We start from the raw sequence: 18,368 nt of genomic DNA on the forward strand, positions 1-18,368 counted from the left end.
CATTTCAGTGGGTTTTGTCATACATTGATATGAATCAGCCATAGAGTTACACATATTCCCCATCCCGATCCCCCCTCCCACCTCCCTCTCCACCCGATTCCTCTGGGTCTTCCCGGTGCACCAGGCCTGAGCACTTGTCTCATGCATCCCACCTCGGCTGGTGATCTGTTTCACCATAGATAATATACATGCTGTTCTTTTGAAACATCCCACCCTCACCTTCTCCCACAGAGTTCAAAAGTCTGTTCTGTACTTCTGTGTCTCTTTTTCTGTTTTGCATATAGGGTTGTCGTTACCATCTTTCTAAATTCCATATATATGTGTTAGTATGCTGTAATGTTCTTTATCTTTCTGGCTTACTGCACTCTGTATAATGGGCTCCAGTTTCATCCATCTCATTAGAACTGATTCAGATGAATTCTTTTTAACGGCTGAGTAATATTCCATGGTGTATATGTACCACAGCTTCCTTATCCATTCATCTGCTGATGGGCATCTAGGTTGCTTCCATGTCCTGGCTATTATAAACAGAGCTGTGATGAACATTGGGGTGCACGTGTCTCTTTCAGATCTGGTTTCCTCAGTGTGTATGCCCAGAAGTGGGATTGCTGGGTCATATGGCAGTTCTATTTCCAGTTTTTTAAGAAATCTCCACACTGTTTTCCATAGTGGCTGTACTAGTTTGCCTTCCCACCAACAGTGTAAGTGGGTTCCCTTTTCTCCACACCCTCTCCAGCATTTATTGCTTGTAGACTTTTGGATAGCAGCCATCCTGACTGGCGTGTAATGGTACCTCATTGTGGTTTTGGTTTGCATTTCTCTGATAATAAGTGATGTTGAGCATCTTTTCATGTGTTTGTTAGCCATCTGTATGTCTTCTTTGGAGAAATGTCTGTTTAGTTCTTTGGCCCATTTTTTGATTGGGTCATTTATTTTATCTATTCTACTGTTTGGGGCATTTGGATGGTTCACAGCTTTTGGTTATATGCACTGAGAACTCTTGTACATGGTTGCTTTTTGTTTTGTTTTGTTTTTGTGAACCTAAGCACCTGTTTTGGTGAGTGTACTCTTCTAAGTGAGTTTGCTGGGTCATAGTCATAGGTTATGAATATATTTAGCTTTTGTAGAAACTATTTTTTAGAGTTGGTGTGTTTGAATTAGGAACCAAAGAGGTTCACACATCGCATTTGATTCATATATCTTTTAAGTTTTCTTTTTGTCATGATCTGAGAGAACAGCATCGAAACATGTATATTATCAAGTGTGAAACAGATCTCCAGTCCAGGTTGGATGCACTGGGATGACCCAGAGGGATGGAATGGGGGAGGGAGGTGGGAGGGGGGTTCAGGATGGGGAACACATGTAAATCCATGGCTGACTCATGTCAATGTATGGCAAAAACCACTACAATATTGTAAAGTAATTAGCCTCCAACTAATAAAAATAAATGGAAAAAAAAAGTTTCCTTTTGTCATCTCCACTTTCTTTGCTTGCAGTTTTTTATTGCAGTAAAATATACGTACTGAAAACTTTATAATTTTAACCATTTTTAATGTACAGTTCAGTGGCATTAAGTAAAATTCAGTGTTTTGTAACTATTTCTAGAACACTTTTTTTTTTTATCATCTTACACAGGAACTCTGTACCTATTAAACAATGACTTCCCATTTTCCTTCTCTCCACCCAACCCCTAGTAACCTCTATTCTGCTTTTTACGTTTATGGATTTGTCTATTTTAGGTATCTCATGCAGGTGAAATCATGCAGTATTGCCCTTTTGTATCTGTGTTACTTCACTTAGCATAATGTCTTCAAGGTTACTCCATATTGTAGCGTGTATCAGAATTTGGCTCCTTTTTAGATCTGAAATGTTCTGTGGTATATATATGCCACATTTTGTTTATCCATTCATAAGTTGGTGGACATTTGGGCTCTTACCACCTTTTAACTATGAATTAAGCACTAGTGTGTAATTATCTGTCCCTACCTTCACTTCTTTTGGGTATATACTCAGAGTGGAATTACTGGTCATATGGTAATTCTATGTTTAGCTTTTGAGAAATCACCAAGTATTTTTCACTGTGGCCATACTGTTTTACCTTCCCACTAGCAGTGTACAACAAGGGTTCCAATTTCTCTACTTGCTTGCTCACAGTTCTTATTTTTCAGTTTTGAAAATTAAAACATTTTTCATAATAATCTGAATGGATGTGAAGTCTCCTTGTGGTTTTGATTTGCCTTTTCCTAATGATCGCTGATGTTGTGATGTGGTGCATCTTTTCATGTGTTTCTTGGCCATTTGTAAATTTCTTTGGAGAAATGTCTATTTGAGGTGTGTGGGTTTTTTTTGCCTTCTTCTTTCTTTTAATGCTCTTTATTTATTGAAGAAATGGGATCATTTGTCCTATAGAGTTTTCCATGTTTTAGACTTATCATATCCTAGTAGTGTGATTTTTAAAAATTAAAAAATATATATATCATTTATTTATTTTATTTGGCTGGACTGAGTCTGAGTTGTGGCACACAGGATCTTTAGTTGTGGCATGTGAACTTTCAGTTGGGGCAGGTGGGATCTAGTTCCCTGGTCAGGGATCGAACCTGGGCCCCTTGCTTTAGAAGTGTGAAGTCTTAGCCACTGAAACACCAGAAAAGTCCTACTTCAGTTCAGTTCAGTCGCTCAGTCGTGTCCGACTCTTGTGACCCCATGAATCGCAGCACGCCAGGCCTCCCTGTCCATCACCAACTCCCAGAGTTCACCCAAACCCATGTCCATCGAGTCGGTGATGCCATCCAACCATTTCATCCTCTCGTCCCCTTCTCCTCCTGCCCTCAATCTTTCCCACCATCAGGGTCTTTTCAAATGAGTCAGCTCTTCTCATCAGGTGGCCAAAGTATTGGAGTTTCAGCTTCAACATCAGTTCCTCCAGTGAACACCCAGGACTGACCTCCTTTAGGATGGACTGGTTGATCGCCTTGCAGTCCAAGGGATTCTCAAGAGTCTTCTCCAACACTGCAGTTCAAAACCATCAATTATTCGGCACTCAGCCTTCTTCATATTCCAACTCTCACATCCATACATAACTACTGGAAAAACCATAGCCTTGACTAGACAGAGCTTTGTTTGCAAAGTAATATCTCTGCTTTTTAATATGCTGTCTAGGTTGGTCATAACTTTCCTTCCAAGGAGCAAGCGTCTTTTAATTTCATGGCTGCAATCACCATCTGCAGTGATTTTGGAGCCCAGAAAAATAAAGACAGCCACTGTGTCCACTATTTCCCCATCTATTTGCCATGAAGTGATGGGACCAAATGCCATGATCTTAGTTTTCTGAATATTAAGCTTTAAGTCAACATTTTCACTCTCTTCTTTCACTTTCATCAAGAGGCTCTTTAGTTCTTCCTCACTTTCTGCCATAAGGGTGGTGTCATCTGCATATCTGAAGTTATTGATATTTCTCCTGGCAATCTTGATTCTAGCCTGTGCTTTCTCCAGCCCAGCATTTCTCATGATGTACTCTGCATATAAGTTAAATAAGCAGGGTGACAATATACAGCCTTGATGTATTTCTTTCCTTATTTGGAAACAGTCTGTTGTTCCATGTCCAGTTCTAACTGTTGCTTCCTGACCTGCATACAGGTTTCTCAAGATGCAGGTCAGGTGGTCTGGTATTCCCATCTCTTTCAGAATTTTCACAGTTCGCTGTGATCCACACAGTCAAAGGCTTTGGCATAGTCAATAAAGCAGAAATAGATATTTTTTTGGAACTCTTGCTTTTTCGATGATCCAGTGGATGTTGGCAATTTAATCTCTGGTTCCTTTGCCTTTTCTAAAACCAGCTTGAACATCTGGAAGTTCACGGTTCCAGCAGTGTGATTTAGCATGTTGACCTAGTCCTCTATTCCTTGAATTTCGTATGTATTTTAATTAGCTCTTGAGGATTGATTCAGTTCAGGTTCAGTTACTTTTGCTTTTCCTGACAGAATAGTTCACTGTGTACTTCCTATTGCTTCACATCAGGAGGCACATTTTATTGTTGTTTCCTTTTCTGTGATTTTAAGATTAATTAGTGGGCTCAAATCAGCTTTATTCATCATTATAAAGTTTCCCACTAGCCTTTCTCCTGAGGAGTAGCAATCTTTGATTATTATTGCCTAGAGCCATTATTGTTACCTGCTGCTGCTGCTAAGTCACATCAGTCGTGTCCGACTCTGCGACCCCACAGACGGCAGCCCACCAGGCTCCTTTGTCCCTGGGATTCTCCTTATTGTTGCCTAGAGATTGCAAAATGTTGATTTTCTGACTTGAGCATTTATGGATAAAATACTTCTACAGAGAAGAAATTTCCTTCATTAACTGGTTGGTTACTATGAAACAATGTATAGAAAATTCAAGTTCAGTGCTTCAGTTTTCCTTTTATATACCAGTTTTCAAAATAATGAGTTGGCTCACTGGCAACTTCTAAAATACTCATTGTAGTTTAAATTATTTAAAGATCATTATGAATATATGGATTATTATGTATTTGAGGGATTCAGTCCACGGAAGTCATTATTCTTTTTTCTATTTAAATTTTATCATCTTTTTCCAGTGGAATTCTTCAGGCAGGCTTCTGTGTTTTTGCTGTGAGTCTCGTAGTCTTTGAAAGCTTTCTTGCTTCCTGGAACTGCTGGAAATCTTAGGTTCATCTTGTACATTTCCTGCCCCAGATCTGGGATAACTCAATTTTCCAACTAGCCCTTCAGTGTTACTGGTGGAAAATGATATTTGAAGATCACACCCTAGGTGCTAGGAATGGCACTCATTTTTAACTTTATAGTACTATTTCTGCATCTCTTATATATCTGGGGTGGTATTTCTTGGGTTGGCAAATAGAGTCTGCTCTATTCCTGGGCTCCATGCTATTTTAGGAGGGAGATTCCTTCAAATGTTGTATAGGTCTTTTTCCAGCAATTAAAGTTTTCCAAAGAAGTCACCTGTTTCTTGCCTGGGGATGAGGGGTAACAGCTTGTCATTTCCTTCTTGCTCATCCTGGAATCTGACTATGAAAGTGAAGGTCACTCAGTTGTGTCCGAGTCTTTGTGATCCCTGGACTGTAGCCTGCCAAGCTCCTCTGTCCATGGAATTCTCCAGGCAAGAATACTGAAGTGGGTAGCTGTTCCTTTCTTCAGGGGATCTTCCAAACCCAGGGATCGAACCCAGGTCTCCCACTTTGCAGGCAGATTCTTTACCATCTGAGCTACCAGGGAAGTGCAAGAATACTGGGGTGGGTTGCCATTTCCTTCTCCAGGGGATCTTCCCGACCCAGGACTCAAACCAGGGTCTCTTGCATTGCAGGCAGATTCTTTACCAGCTGAGCTACCAGGGAAGCCCACGTACTTCATACCAGGTCTTACTTATAAACTAACAGTGTACAAAGGAGTAGGGACATTTCTCCATTAATTTTTTTCATTTTGTCCTCTTGACAATGAAAATAATTTCTACTGGTGTGTGCATATAACTGTTCTGACACTGTCCTCTTCTCAGTCAGGTGAAATTCACACTACCAAAGAACATTTGCTTTGAACATATAAACACAGAACTTTGATATGCATAGAAGGAGAAGCAGATCACCCAGACAAGGGAAATGAGGATAAAGGTTGACCAAGTGTGAATGTGGTAGTTACATGGGTGACCCCAGTCAAGATACAGGAGGTGTAACTTGGAAGAGCATGTTTGTCAATCAGTGTGCCCCAGTCATATGTCCTAGAGGGATCTAAGACCGAGTAACACGTGGGCTGCCTTCACACAATCCTATCACTAAGGTAGACCATTACAGTGAAGACAGAATAAGATTTGTAATGACAGAGCACATGGGATAACACTTTGGAGAGAAATCAGTTTCTTAAACATGCCATACCTAGTGTTAATCTGGGGGGATGCTGGTTATTTTGCACTGACCAGTGGTTTCAGACCATGTTGGGAACCAGGGCTTATTTGCAGTAATGGCAAGTATTCCTTATCTTGGGACATCTAAGATAAGGATGTGGTTATAGGACAGATTTTGTTAATTATTTAAAAGCTATCTTCTGTTAGCCTCCAATTAGTCCTTCTACTCTATGATGTTGGGGCTGGGACTCTGCAAATTACATTTATCCTTGGCCAGCTGGCTGCCTTTTAGGCTTGCCATATAGGTAATAGAAGGAGGCTGGAGGAGAAAATAGGCTTCCTCTTTCTTGTATTGCCTTCTGTTGCTGACACTATTATCCTGGCAGTGGTTGTTAGTCCCAGGCCCTAGCTTTTTCCGGCCTTTCCAGAATCAGCCTCATGTGTCTCTCAGATATACCAACATCAAGAGGCCCCTCTCTGAGCTTCTGAGGCAGCAGGGCTAGCTGAGCGTCTCCCCACCTCCCAGTACCAGGTTCCAATAACTTCACCCTCCTCCCTGGGCTCCCCCATGCCCGGGGATGGGAGCTGCTTCCTGCAGTTTCTCTGTGTGACCTCTGTGTTCTTTTTTGCCCTTTTAATCCTTTAATAGTTGGTTAACCAATTTTTTAAATATTAAATTCTCTCATTCTGTCTGTTAAAATAGCTGGAGGGGCATATATTTCCTTGCTGGACCCTGATCAACATATCTGTATATTGATAGATATACAAATGGAATCAGAAATCAGGGCAATATTATGATTCAAGTTAAGATAGGAGAACACAGGGAAATAGATGAAAGGGTATTAAAAATTCTATCCGCAAAATCAACCTGACTCCATAGAGACAGAAAGTAGATTAGTGGTTGCCAGAGTGGTGGGGAGTGACTGCTAATGGTTATAGGGGGACTCTTTTGGGGATGATGAAAATGTTCTGGAATCAGATGCCAGTGATGGCTTCCCCGCTTTGTGAATATACTAAAAATCAGTGAACTGTGCACTTTACAAGGGTCAGTTTGTGTTATATGAATTATATTTCAATTTTTAAAAATAGAAAGCCACTCACAAAATCAGTTTGACTGCCTTTCATTTCATCCCTGGCATGCTCCTTGGTACTGCAGTCTGTTTCACTCAGCTGTGAGAATGGTCTTATTAATCTTCAAGGACTCGCTGTTCTTCTCATGAAGAGATACGGTCTTTATCAGGAAAAGATGCCTTGCTTTGTGAGGCATCTCACAAAGCTGGGCACTACCAAACTGGTAGTGACATCATATGGAGGCCGTTTTTGTAGTCTGTTATCTCATGGCATGATTTTGCCACTTGTTAAAGAGGATAGCTGTGCCATTGGTCGCCAAGTGAGACAGGAAATTTCTTTGCAATGGAACATGTACATCTAAGATTCTTACTTCTGGCTTTCTTGGCAGTATGAGCTGTCATGGTTATCTGAGGTGACCTAATTCATAGCAAGAATCGAATGTGAGTTCTTTGATCAGGGTTTAGGAACTAGGATGGGGCTGGATTATTGTGTTTGGGATGGTATTGGTGCAGAGCCCGGCAAGGTGAGACACTCCAGGAGTCTGAAGGGTGAAAGTCATCAGCACTTCTGGGGCTAAAGGCACCAAAGGAGGAAAGAGTGCTTTCAGAGTCCAGTGAGAACTGGAACCACGTGAAGGGGCTCATCCCGTAAAGCTGAATTTGTGAAGAGACACAGCCTCTACCAGAGATGCAGCCCTACCCTCCTCTGCCAAGGAGGGAGTGGGAGGTACCCTCCTCTCCTGCTTTCCTATTTTCTGTTGGTGCGTCCCACTGGGTCAAACCCAACTGGAAGTCAGAGAATCAGGGAGCCCCAGGAGGCAGTTTCCCTCTGCACAAGGCAGAGCAGAGAAGAGCTAGGAATGGGTTGCAGGAGGCAAACGGGGAATAACCTGCACCTGGACTGTCTCCCAAGCTGGACTTCACAGAGTTGCAGGGATTATTTGTAGTTTCCGAAATTGAAGTCATGTATATAGTCCGCACAGTCGCAGAGCTCTTGGTGCATTGCTGACTTCTGCATCCAACTCTTCCTTCCTTCTGGTTCTGTGGAGAAACTTCTCACCTCTTTTCATAATTGAGGTGCTACTCGTGGGCTCTGGAGTCCACGCCTTCTTGTTCTTGGCAGCCTACCTCCACCAGTCTTCCTTCTTCTAGATCTTCAGCTTTGTCCTCTCTAGGGGACCCCACCCCCTAGTAGTCGAATATATTCTTCCCCTTTTCTTGCCAGCAAACAAAAATGCTCTCACATCTCCTTCGCTTCTTATTCACAACTAAACTTATGCAAATGCTCACTCAAGCTGCCTTCACTCTCCCATTTCTCTCTTCCCTGCTCCAGTCCCCTCAATTCCTGCTTCCAGTTATTTCTGGCACTAGCTATTGTTTTTGACAAATTTATTGTAATATAATTCACCCATTTAAAGTGTACAATTTGGAAAAAAAAAAAATAAAGTGTACAATTCGGGAACTGCTTGGTGATCCTGTGGTTAGGACTCTGTGCTTCCCACTGCAGGAAGCATGGGTTTGATCCCTGGTTGGGGAACTAAGATCTGGTAAGCTATGTGGCGCAGCCAAAAAAGAAAAAAAAAAAACCTCGTACAATTCAGTGGTTTTAACATATTGACAGAATTGTGCAACTGTCACCACAATCAATTTTAGAACAGTTCATCTCCCCCAAAGAAACCACATACTCATTAGCAGTCATTATAATTTTCTGTCAACCCTCCCAGCCCTGCTGCTGCTGCTAAGTCACTTCAGTCGTGTCCAACTCTGTGCAACCCCATAGACGTCAGCCCATCAGGCTCCCCCGTCCCTGGGATTCTCCAGGCAAGAACACTGGAGTGGGTTGCCATTTCCTTCTCCAATGCATGAAAGTGAAAAGTGAACGTGAAGTCGCTCAGTCGTGTCCTGGGCCACCACTAGCCCAGGACTAGTAGCCCAGGACTTGCTTTCTGTCTCCATAGATTTGCCTACTGTAGACATTTCTTACAAAAGGAATCATATGGTATGTGGTATATTGTGACTGGCTTTTTTGACTTAGCTCAGTGTTCATTCATATTGTCCTGTGTCTCAGTACTATATTTCTTTTTACTGCTGAATCATAGTGCGTTGTGTGGGTAGACCATGTTTTAGTTATCCATTGATCAGTTGATAGACATTTGGATTCTCACTTTTTGGCCTTTATGAAAAATGCTGCTATGAACATAAATGTACAAGTTTTTGCAGGGACATATTTTCATTTCTCTTGGGCATATATTTAGGAGTGGAATTGTTGGATTATGTGTTAAGTACATGTTCAACCTTTTGAAGAACAGTCAGACTTTCCCAAACTGGCTGCATTATTTTACATTCCCACCAGCAGTATGTGAGGGTTCCAGTTTTTCTACACCCTTACCAACACTTATTATTCATCTTTTTTATTATCGCCTTCTTAGTAGGTATGAAGTGGTATTAGATTCAGATCCTTTGTTCATGGTAAAATTGGGTTATCTGACTTTTTATTTTTTAGTTGTAATAGTTATTTGTATGTTCTGGATACTAGTCCCTTATCAGATTGCAAAATTTTTCTCCCATTCTGTGGATTGTCTTTTTACTTTCTTGCTGGTATCCTTTGAAGCCACAAAGTATTAAATTTTGATGATGTCCATTTCATCTGTTTCTGTTGTTGCTGCTCTGCTTTGGTGTCAGATATCAAAGAAAACTTTGTCTTATCCAAGATCATGAAGATACACGCTTATGTTTTCTTTTGAGAGTTTTATGGTTTTCGCTGTCACATTTAGATCGATGCTTCATTTTGAGTTAGTTTTTGTGTATGGTTTAAGGATCCAGTTTCATTATTTTGCAAGTGGATATTCATTTGTACTAACACCAATTGTCACATACCATTAATTTCATTATTATATGGTATTGAAAACATACAGAGGAATTTCTATGGCCTCCTCCCATTTATTCTTGCGAGCATGTTCTTTTAACATAAAAGATGACTTTGTGTTATCTTGTAGAGGTTTTCAGGGGAGTGCCAAAATAAAAATGTGTTTAATCTGTCATGTTTAACTAGTAGTCTGGTTCCTTCCTTGTGCACGTGTGTGTGCTCAGTCGTGTCCGACTCCCTTGCAACCCCATGGACTGTAGCCCACTGGCTCCTCTGTCCATGGGACTTTTCAGGTAAGAATACTGGAATGGGTTTTCATTTCCTCCTCCGGGGGATCCTCTCTACCCAGCGATCGAACCTGTCTCCTGTGTCTTCTTAGCAGATTTCAAAGCAAGTAGAGGATGTGTGTATATAAACAGGTGTGTCCCTTCTTCTGTGACCAGCTGGAATTGTGTCCACTTGCTTAACACTTGTTTTCCCTGCTGGACTGAAGTGGCTCTCAGCCTCCATTGCATTCAAAGTTTAATAGTGTGTTGAATAAATTAGAAAGAATGGAGTGAATGAATGGTGGAATGAGGTCTGAAGAGTTGGTGGGGATAGGAGGGAAGGGAGACTGTCTTTCGGTAAGAGGAGGAACGTCATTTCCCCTGAGATTGAGAAAAGATGAAGATGGTTTCAGATACAGGTGAGGTGGTATAAATCTGGGGGACAAGCTTAGAAGTCTCTCCTTCTCAATCTAGCAGCTAAAAGAGGAATGCCTGAGAGCTGTGCAGGGAGACTGTGGGATCTCCCAAAGCTTGTCTGGAGAGAATTTGCATAGATAGGCTTGGGCTCCTTCGCAAAAGTGATTTTAAAGGGCCAAGTTGGCTGCTACGATTTATTTTTCTCTTTTCTAAAATGCATGGACAGTGTATGTCAAAAGGCTTGTTTAATTTTATAAGCCAGTTTTCTGGATTTAACTAGTTCTCAATTTCTTCCTAAAGTATTTGTTATTAGAAACATTCAAAAGGCAAAAAGCACAAACTTTTAGAATCACACAAAGCTGGTTTCAAACCCCTATTCTTATCACCCGCTGTGTGACCTTGGGCAAAGTTTTTATTCTTTCAGAGACTCAGTTTTCTCATCTGTGAAATGGGGACAATAATATTGTCTCAAGAGGTTGTCGTTTAATTAAATGAGTTCATATGCATAAAGCTCTTAAATTGATGCCTGGCATACAACACAATGCTCAGTTAAAAATCTTCTCATTTAAATCTCAAAACAACACTTTGGATTGTCGTTTTTTAAAACCATTTCTCACTTTCAGCTTGTGACATCTTTCTCTCTGTTATGTCTTCAGGCTTCTTTCTTTTTATTCATATGAATGTGAGTGTAGATCTCTATGAGTGATTGAATCAGGTAAGGTAAAAAGCTTTGAATTTGGCTCTTCCCTGGCAGTCCAGTGGTTAAGACTCCATGCTTCCACTGCAGGAGCATATGTTCCATTCCTGATCAGGGAACTAAGATCCTGTACACTTCATGGCATGGCCAAAACAAAACAAAACAAAACAACTTTGGATTTTTATTCTTTCTCCTTCTTTTCCTCGCTTGAGACTTAGCAGGTTTCTCAGGCTCCTTTTAGCTGTTGACAGTTTGGAGTCTGAATCTTTATGCTACTGGCCACTATCTCTAGGTATTTTCAAATAGCATTAATTAGAGTTTGACAAATTAAAGTCGTATTAAGAAACTTCACAGTAGTTTTAAGTATCTGGAAATTAATAGTCATTTCTTTATTTAATAGACATACACAAAAGAATGGGCTGAGGTTCTAAACCACAAAAGTAAGCATGTGGAAGAAGCTGTCAAAGAACTTATATCAATATTTGAGACTATTTATGAAGTTAAGTACAGTGGGAAAGGAGCAAGACACTTACCAGGTAACGCGACTGGTTAAAATGTTTGAATCTCAAGTGCTACAGATAGGCTCTCAAGAAGGCCCTCTGTGCTTAGCGTATACCGAAATTCCAGACTCTGGGAAGGACAGGGGTTCAGCATAAACCATGCAGTTTGCACAATGTGGGCACGGTGAGCCCTTTGTATGAGTTAGGGAATGGTGGGCACCCCTCTGACATCCAGGTTGTCGTTGTTGTTTAGTTGATAAGTCGTGTCCCACTCTTTTGCCACCCCAGGGATGGTAGCCCGCCAGGCTCCTCTGCATATGGGTTTTCCCAGGCAAGAATATGGGAGCGGGTTGCCATTTCCTTCTCCAGGGGACCTTCCCTACTCAGGGATCGGCCTACATCTCCTGCATTGGCAGACAAATTCTGTACCACTGAGCCACCTGGGAAGCCCCAAATCCAAATTCCCAGACACCTGTTAAGGACCAACCTTGCAAGCAGGCCTTAACACGGATAGCAGTCTCTGGCCCGCTATGTTAACTTTTTCTTTTTTGTGTATTCATTCCAACACGCTGGTTGTCACACTGCCTGACAGCCTTCTGAGTAGAGGGCAGAGATGCTGCTGAACATCCTCCATTGCATAGGACAGCCCCCAACAACAAAGAAAGTAGTCAGTAGTGCTGAGGGTGAGAAACTCTGAGCTTACAGTGGTTAAGAATCCGCCTGCTAATGCAGGAGATGCCAGAGACGTGGATTCAGTCCCTAGGTTGGGAAGATCCCCTCGAGGAGGAAATGGCAACCCACTCTAGTATTTTTGGCTGGAAAATCCCATGGACAGAGGAGCCTGGCAGGCTACAGTCCATGAGCTTGCAAACAGTTGGACACGCTTGAATGCACACACACACACACACACACACACACACATATGAGTGATCTCAGCTAAAACTCAAGTTTATAAATGATTTACTTCTCTTTTATTTATTAAAACAAACCTTTAAAAATTATCTCTGTAATATCCTTTTCAGGCTCTTCTATTCCAAAATGTTCTTGTGAATATAGAGAGGGCCCACATAATAGGAATTAATTAATGGGTTTGTGCTGTGCCTGCAAAACTCAGCTGTTCTTTGAGACCTAGTCAATGGAAAGTTAGGAACTGTAAGTTAAGGACAGGTAGACAGTGGAGGAGCAAGCCATGTGCAGGCAAATATCCCTTTCCAGTAATAAGGGGAAAAGTAGGTGAAAATGGACATTTTCGATAAGTAAAAAACTTCAATTTAATTCAGTGAACAAGTTGTTTAATATATAAAATACATTTTGCTTTCCTAAATGTATAAGACCTATAAGAAGTGCTGAAAATAATATATTTACTGAGGGGAGTTTAGGTAATAAATATAAATAATTTGTAGTTTTAATTTGAAGGGAAAACCATTGTGTGTGTGTGAAAGTGTTAGTGGCTCAGTTGTGTCTGACTCTTTGTGACCCCACAAACTAGCCTGCCGGGCTCCTCTGTCCATGGAATTCTCCAGGCAAGAATACTGGAGTGGGTTGCTAGTCCCTTCATCAGGGGATCTTCCCGACCCAGAGATCAGACAAACCATTATATTTAGTTAAAAGTTGTTCATATTTTTCCATGTTCACTTACTGCTAGAAATGTTAAATGTGTTTCTTTAATAAGTTATAGCCAGTTATGATCTACTTGCAAGATTCTGCACCAAAGTTCCTAAATGTGAGAAGTTTTTGCAAGGGATAAATTTGAAACTATTGGAAGAAAGCTTTGCTTTTTTGGGGAAACACAGGGGCTCATCCCACCTATGAAGCAAAGTTGTTGGAAAAGTAGCATCAATATGCTAATCAAATTAACAAGTCTTCAGATTCATTAGGCGGGGCGCAGGGAAGGTGTGAAGACTGAGGGGGGAGTAGAAGCTTACAGAACCCCCTCTCTAGTATCGGCACGGCATACTATAGAAAGAGTTTTTAAGGGAGAGGAAATGAAAGAAGGGAAAACGTAAGTTAGGAGAGAATATTAGGGCTCAGGGCATACCACCCTCAAGTGTGCTACTGTGCATATTGAATATTTTAAGCTAAAGGAATTTGAGAGGTGGTGGTACAGGAAAGTGAAAGTGTTAGTCACTCAGTTGTGTCCGACCCTTTGTGACCCTATGGACTGTAGCCCACCAGTCTCCTCTGTCCATGGAATTCTCCAGACAAGAATACTGGAGTGGGTTGCCATTTCCTACTCCAGGGAATCTTCCTGACCCAGGGATCAAACCTGGGTCTCCTGCATTGCAGGCAGTTTCTTTACCATCTGAGCCACTCCAGGTGGTACGGGAAGGAATCTCCAACCTCTACTTTCTCCTCTCATCTGAGAGGCTTCCATGTACCCAGAGAGGAAAGGAGCATCTTTATTTTCAAAGATGGGAGGATGCTGAGAGGAATCAGAATAAATGGGCCTTGCTAAATCTCCACAGTTTACTACCTGTAGTCCTATCACATTTTTTCCTATGATTTTCTACTCTTTATAGAACCTAGTGTGGAACCCCGCAAGTTTAACGTCTTTGGATCTTAATTTCCTTTTGAAATCTCTCATGTCATGTAAAATTTATATTAAATAATTTGTATGCTTTAAAAAAACAAACAAAGAAAACCTCAGAGCTTAAATATCCACAGCATGTCTTCTTCCTCTTAGAGGTTTTTCACTTACTTTAAGTGGTTTTCATCATAAGTATTAAAAACACAAACATATCTGCTTGTTAGGATAGCAAAGTCAAAACTTAAACAGGTATTTTAGAAAGCTAACATGTAGCGGGAGCCGCACTCCTGGAAGATGGTGGCTACTAGGTCTGCGCGGCCTCGGGCCGGGAACCAAGCCTCGTCAGTTGAAAGCTCACGGAAGAAGAATTCTGCTGTCACAAGACTTCAGGTGCACCCAAAAGGCAGGAAGGGTCTTCACCTGATAACCCAAATACTGCTGAATCACAGACCACTCCGGAACAAAGTCCAGCTCCTAAAACCAGGAAGAGTGGAACTACAGGCTCATTACCAGAAATGAACAAACCTTCAACAGATGGCGAGATCTCTGAAGCAGAATCAAATTGTTCTTCTGTGTCTGAGGTCCAGGATCCTATTTTCAGAGTAACTAGGAGAAGACAGATCTTAGTTGCAGGCACCCCAGTTTCTAGTGTAAGGAAAAGGCTGAAAATAACTCGGATAAGTGAGTCTCATACTGAAGAAGAAGTCTGAAGCAGAATCACATGTTTCAGGTATTTCTAGAATTATGCCTGGCACAGAAATAACAACCAGAAGAAGTAAGGCTAAATCCCAAAGAGAGCCAAAGCAAGAATGCCATGTGGAAGGTATTTCTGATGCTGAGTCGTCATGCTCAGACGTTTCTTCATTTTCTGGAGTTGCAACTAGGAGAACAACAAGGAGTATGCAAAGGAAATTACAGGCACAAACTGAGGAGAATGATACTAAGAATGTACTAGAAAATGAGAAGGAAATCATACATATACCTGTGAATTTAGAGGATTCAGTTAACAGACGAACTTCCCGTTTACTAGCAAGATCACTTTCTCAGATAAATAAGCCAAATTTCTCTAATAATGAAATTTATAATGACCCTAATGATGATTCCTTCCTTGGAATTTCAGAAAAAAAACTAGCAGTGAAAAAAACCCAAAATTTTACCATAAGAGAGGAAAAGCAGGACAGTATTTCACCTCTCAAAGAAATGTCAACGCAGAATTGTAAAAGTTTAGATGAAGAAGCCAAAAAAAATAATAGTTGGGGGAAAAGAAGGTAATGAGAAGAACTCTTGGTTGAAGAATCTTTCTGAACTTCAGGACACTGGCCTTCCTCAGTTAGTTTCTCAAGGGCATTCAACCCCTGAAATTAACAAAACCACATCAGAGTCCTCAACTCTGAACTGTGAGGCTGTGATGAAATCGTTAGCTCAAACATTTGCCGTTGTGGAAATGGACAGATGGAATGAAGAGAGAGAGAGTTTCATAAAAACAAGTGTCTGTTCAGAACCAGGTGTTGGTAGTGATAGTGATGGAGCAGAGTGCGCAGTTATAGGTGTCAGTGAAGACAGGAGCGAAGAAGAGGAGGTGGATTCTGAGAGTGATACCAAGCCAAGTAAAGTTGAGTTCAGCACAACTCAGGATAAAGATGATTCTATTTTGTTAGTTCTCAGCAGTGATGAAAGCCAGCAGTCTGAACACAGTGAGAATGAAGAGGACACTGTGTGTTTTGTTGAAAATAAGGGTAACAAAGAGTCCCTAAATGGAGACTCAGAAAGTCTGTCACGTGACAATGCATTGTTTGTGACTGACACTACTCCCGGATTGAGTGCTAATAAAGATTTTTACTTGGATGAAGAAGACAAGGCAAGTGAGGTTGCCATTGAGGAGGAGGAAGAAGAGGAAGAAAGTGAAGAAGAACTATCAGACCATGGCAGAAATAAAGATAATGAGTTTAGTGATGAAAACAACTTACTAAGTAACACAAAATCTAAACTTCTGAAGTTGACGAGCAGCAGCATAGATCCTGGACTGAATATTAAGGAGCTGGGTGGTTTGTATGTTAATTTCAATGAAGACAAGCTACAGTTGAACAAGAGAACCCTAACACAGATAAAAGAGAAAAGGAAAGATGAGCTTCTGCAGAAAACTGTCATTACTCCTGAATTTGAAAAAAACTACTGTGACCCACCATATAGTGAATCAAAATATAAACTTCAGAAAAAACGCAGACAAGAGCGACAAAAAACAGCAGGTGATGGATGGTTTGGTATGAAAGCGCCAGAACTGACAGACGAACTGAAAAATGATCTCAAAGCACTGAAGATGAGAGCTAGCATGGACCCAAAAAGGTTTTACAAGAGAAATGATAGAGATGGCTTCCCTAAGTACTTCCAGATTGGAACCATTGTTGACAATCCTGCTGACTTCTACCATTCACGAGTTCCCAAGAAACAAAGGAAGATAATTACTGTGGAGGAACTGCTGGCTGATTCTGAGTTCAGAAGGTCCTACCGAAGGACGTACTCAGAGGTAATGGCTGAAAAGGCCGCAAATGCAGCAGGAAAGAAGTTTCGAAAGAAGAAGAAGTTCCGTAACTAAGATTCACCAAGCAAATCACAAAATCAATACTGCAGTCTTTTTTTTTTTTTTGGCTGCACTGCAAATTATACAGAATCTTAGTTGCCTGACCAGGTTTCGAACCTACCCTCTGCAGTGGGAGCATGGAGTCTTTACCATTGGCCCACCAGGGAAGTCCCTTTATGTATTTTTTTAAGTCACATAAATAACTTGGAACAAAGTAGAGAGTTATTAACAAATGTAAAATACCTTACTCAGTGAAATACTGAAATAAACTGAAATACTTCAACTAAAAAAAAAAAAGCTAACATGTAGAGCCCTCTTTAAATGTTCCTTAATTCTAGATACTAACTGTGTTTGAAGAGTGTACTTGATTTAAATTGAATTCAAGTGTGATTCCCCTAGAAACAAATTTTTAATTTTTCGATTAAGAGTTTTTTAAAGAAGGAGCTTCCTAAGAAGGTTTGGTCATATAGAATAAACCAAATGCTAAGTATTTAATGTTCTATTTTTATGTTATCTTTTCTATAGAGCTGAGAAAGCACGTTGTTTTTGGAAGTGAGGGAGAAGATGGTGAAAGCACCGATTATGATGCTACTATTGTGCCTGAGGCTGATGTTAAAGATGATAAAGAAGATGAATTTAAGAAGGTATTATTGTGAAACAACCTCATGCAGTTTCACAGAATTATAACTCATAGGATTGCAGATAATCCCAAATGGTGTTTCCCTCCCCGCCACCCTGCCCCCAGGCAGTTCTGCAGCCAATCTGTGTGGATTTATAACAAAATCCAGAAAATATAATTTTCTATCCTACACTGTGGAATCTGACAAGCTACAGCAGTCCTTACAGTTTTTCCCCCAATATCATCTGCTTTTAATGTGATTCTGTCAATTACAGTTTATATAGTTATCGCCCCCATTGTGACTGACCGTGTTTTCTTATGTAGTAAATGTCACGTCTGGGACCATAGTGCCAATCCATTTGACTCAGGACGGAGAACTTTGTTCTCAGTTACTGTTTTTAATGGAGTTGCCTATATTGCAAGACCAGACTTTGATTCACCTGGGGTCCAGGGATCTGCATTTTTTATAAGCACTGTGGATATCCTGTGGATTCCCCTGCAGGAGAAACCCCAGGTGGGCAGAGTTTCACGTTACACTGAGATGTGTTGAGAATGGAAATTGAGACACTGGGATTCTTCATCCTTCTTAGGCCTCCTGGCCATTCATCGACTCTGAATGCCGCTGCCGCGTTTGTACTACTTCCCGATTTCTCCTGCTGCCATCAGTTTTCTTTTTCTTTAATATTTATTTATTTCTATGGGTCGGGTCTTGCTTGTGTCACCTGGGATTTTCGTCGTGGTGCACAGACTCTCTAGTTGTGGTAAGAGGGTTCTAGAGCTCTTGGCTTCAGTAGTTGTGGTAAGCAGGCTTAGTTGCCCTGCAGCTTGTGGGAACTTTGTTCCCCGACCTCAGGTCGAACCCGTGTCCCCTGCATTGGAAGGCAGATTTTTAACTACCAGGGAGGCCCCCTGTTAATTTTTTTAACCCTCCATACCCATCTTTTCATTCTTTCTCCATTTTAC

The 18,368-nt window shown here is 41.1% G+C and overlaps 2 protein-coding genes across 3 annotated transcripts in view; both read left to right on the top strand.

The window, feature by feature from the left end:
• The window catches only part of DNAH8 (dynein axonemal heavy chain 8), a 311,786-nt gene that overhangs the window by 65,049 nt on the left and 228,369 nt on the right, over nt 1–18,368 (top strand). Inside the window, exons 21-22 of one of the 2 annotated variants that reach the window (XM_043907360.1) lie at nt 11,582–11,717; nt 17,312–17,430. In XM_043907360.1, the coding sequence (XP_043763295.1) occupies nt 11,582–11,717; nt 17,312–17,430 (255 nt within the window). Of the gene's footprint in view, nt 1–11,581; nt 11,730–17,311; nt 17,431–18,368 lie in introns of both variants that reach the window. The other variant, XM_043907362.1, reaches the window with a different exon arrangement.
• Nucleotides 14,503–17,069, top strand: LOC122697033 (deoxynucleotidyltransferase terminal-interacting protein 2-like). Its single transcript, XM_043907363.1, is given in 4 exon segments — nt 14,503–14,622; nt 14,625–14,908; nt 14,910–15,447; nt 15,449–17,069. Coding segments are annotated over 4 exon segments (2,295 nt in total). The 3' UTR covers nt 16,802–17,069.

The sequence above is a fragment of the Cervus elaphus genome, chromosome 7, assembly GCF_910594005.1.
Source record: "Cervus elaphus chromosome 7, mCerEla1.1, whole genome shotgun sequence".
In the NCBI taxonomy this organism is placed as follows: domain Eukaryota; kingdom Metazoa; phylum Chordata; class Mammalia; order Artiodactyla; family Cervidae; genus Cervus; species Cervus elaphus.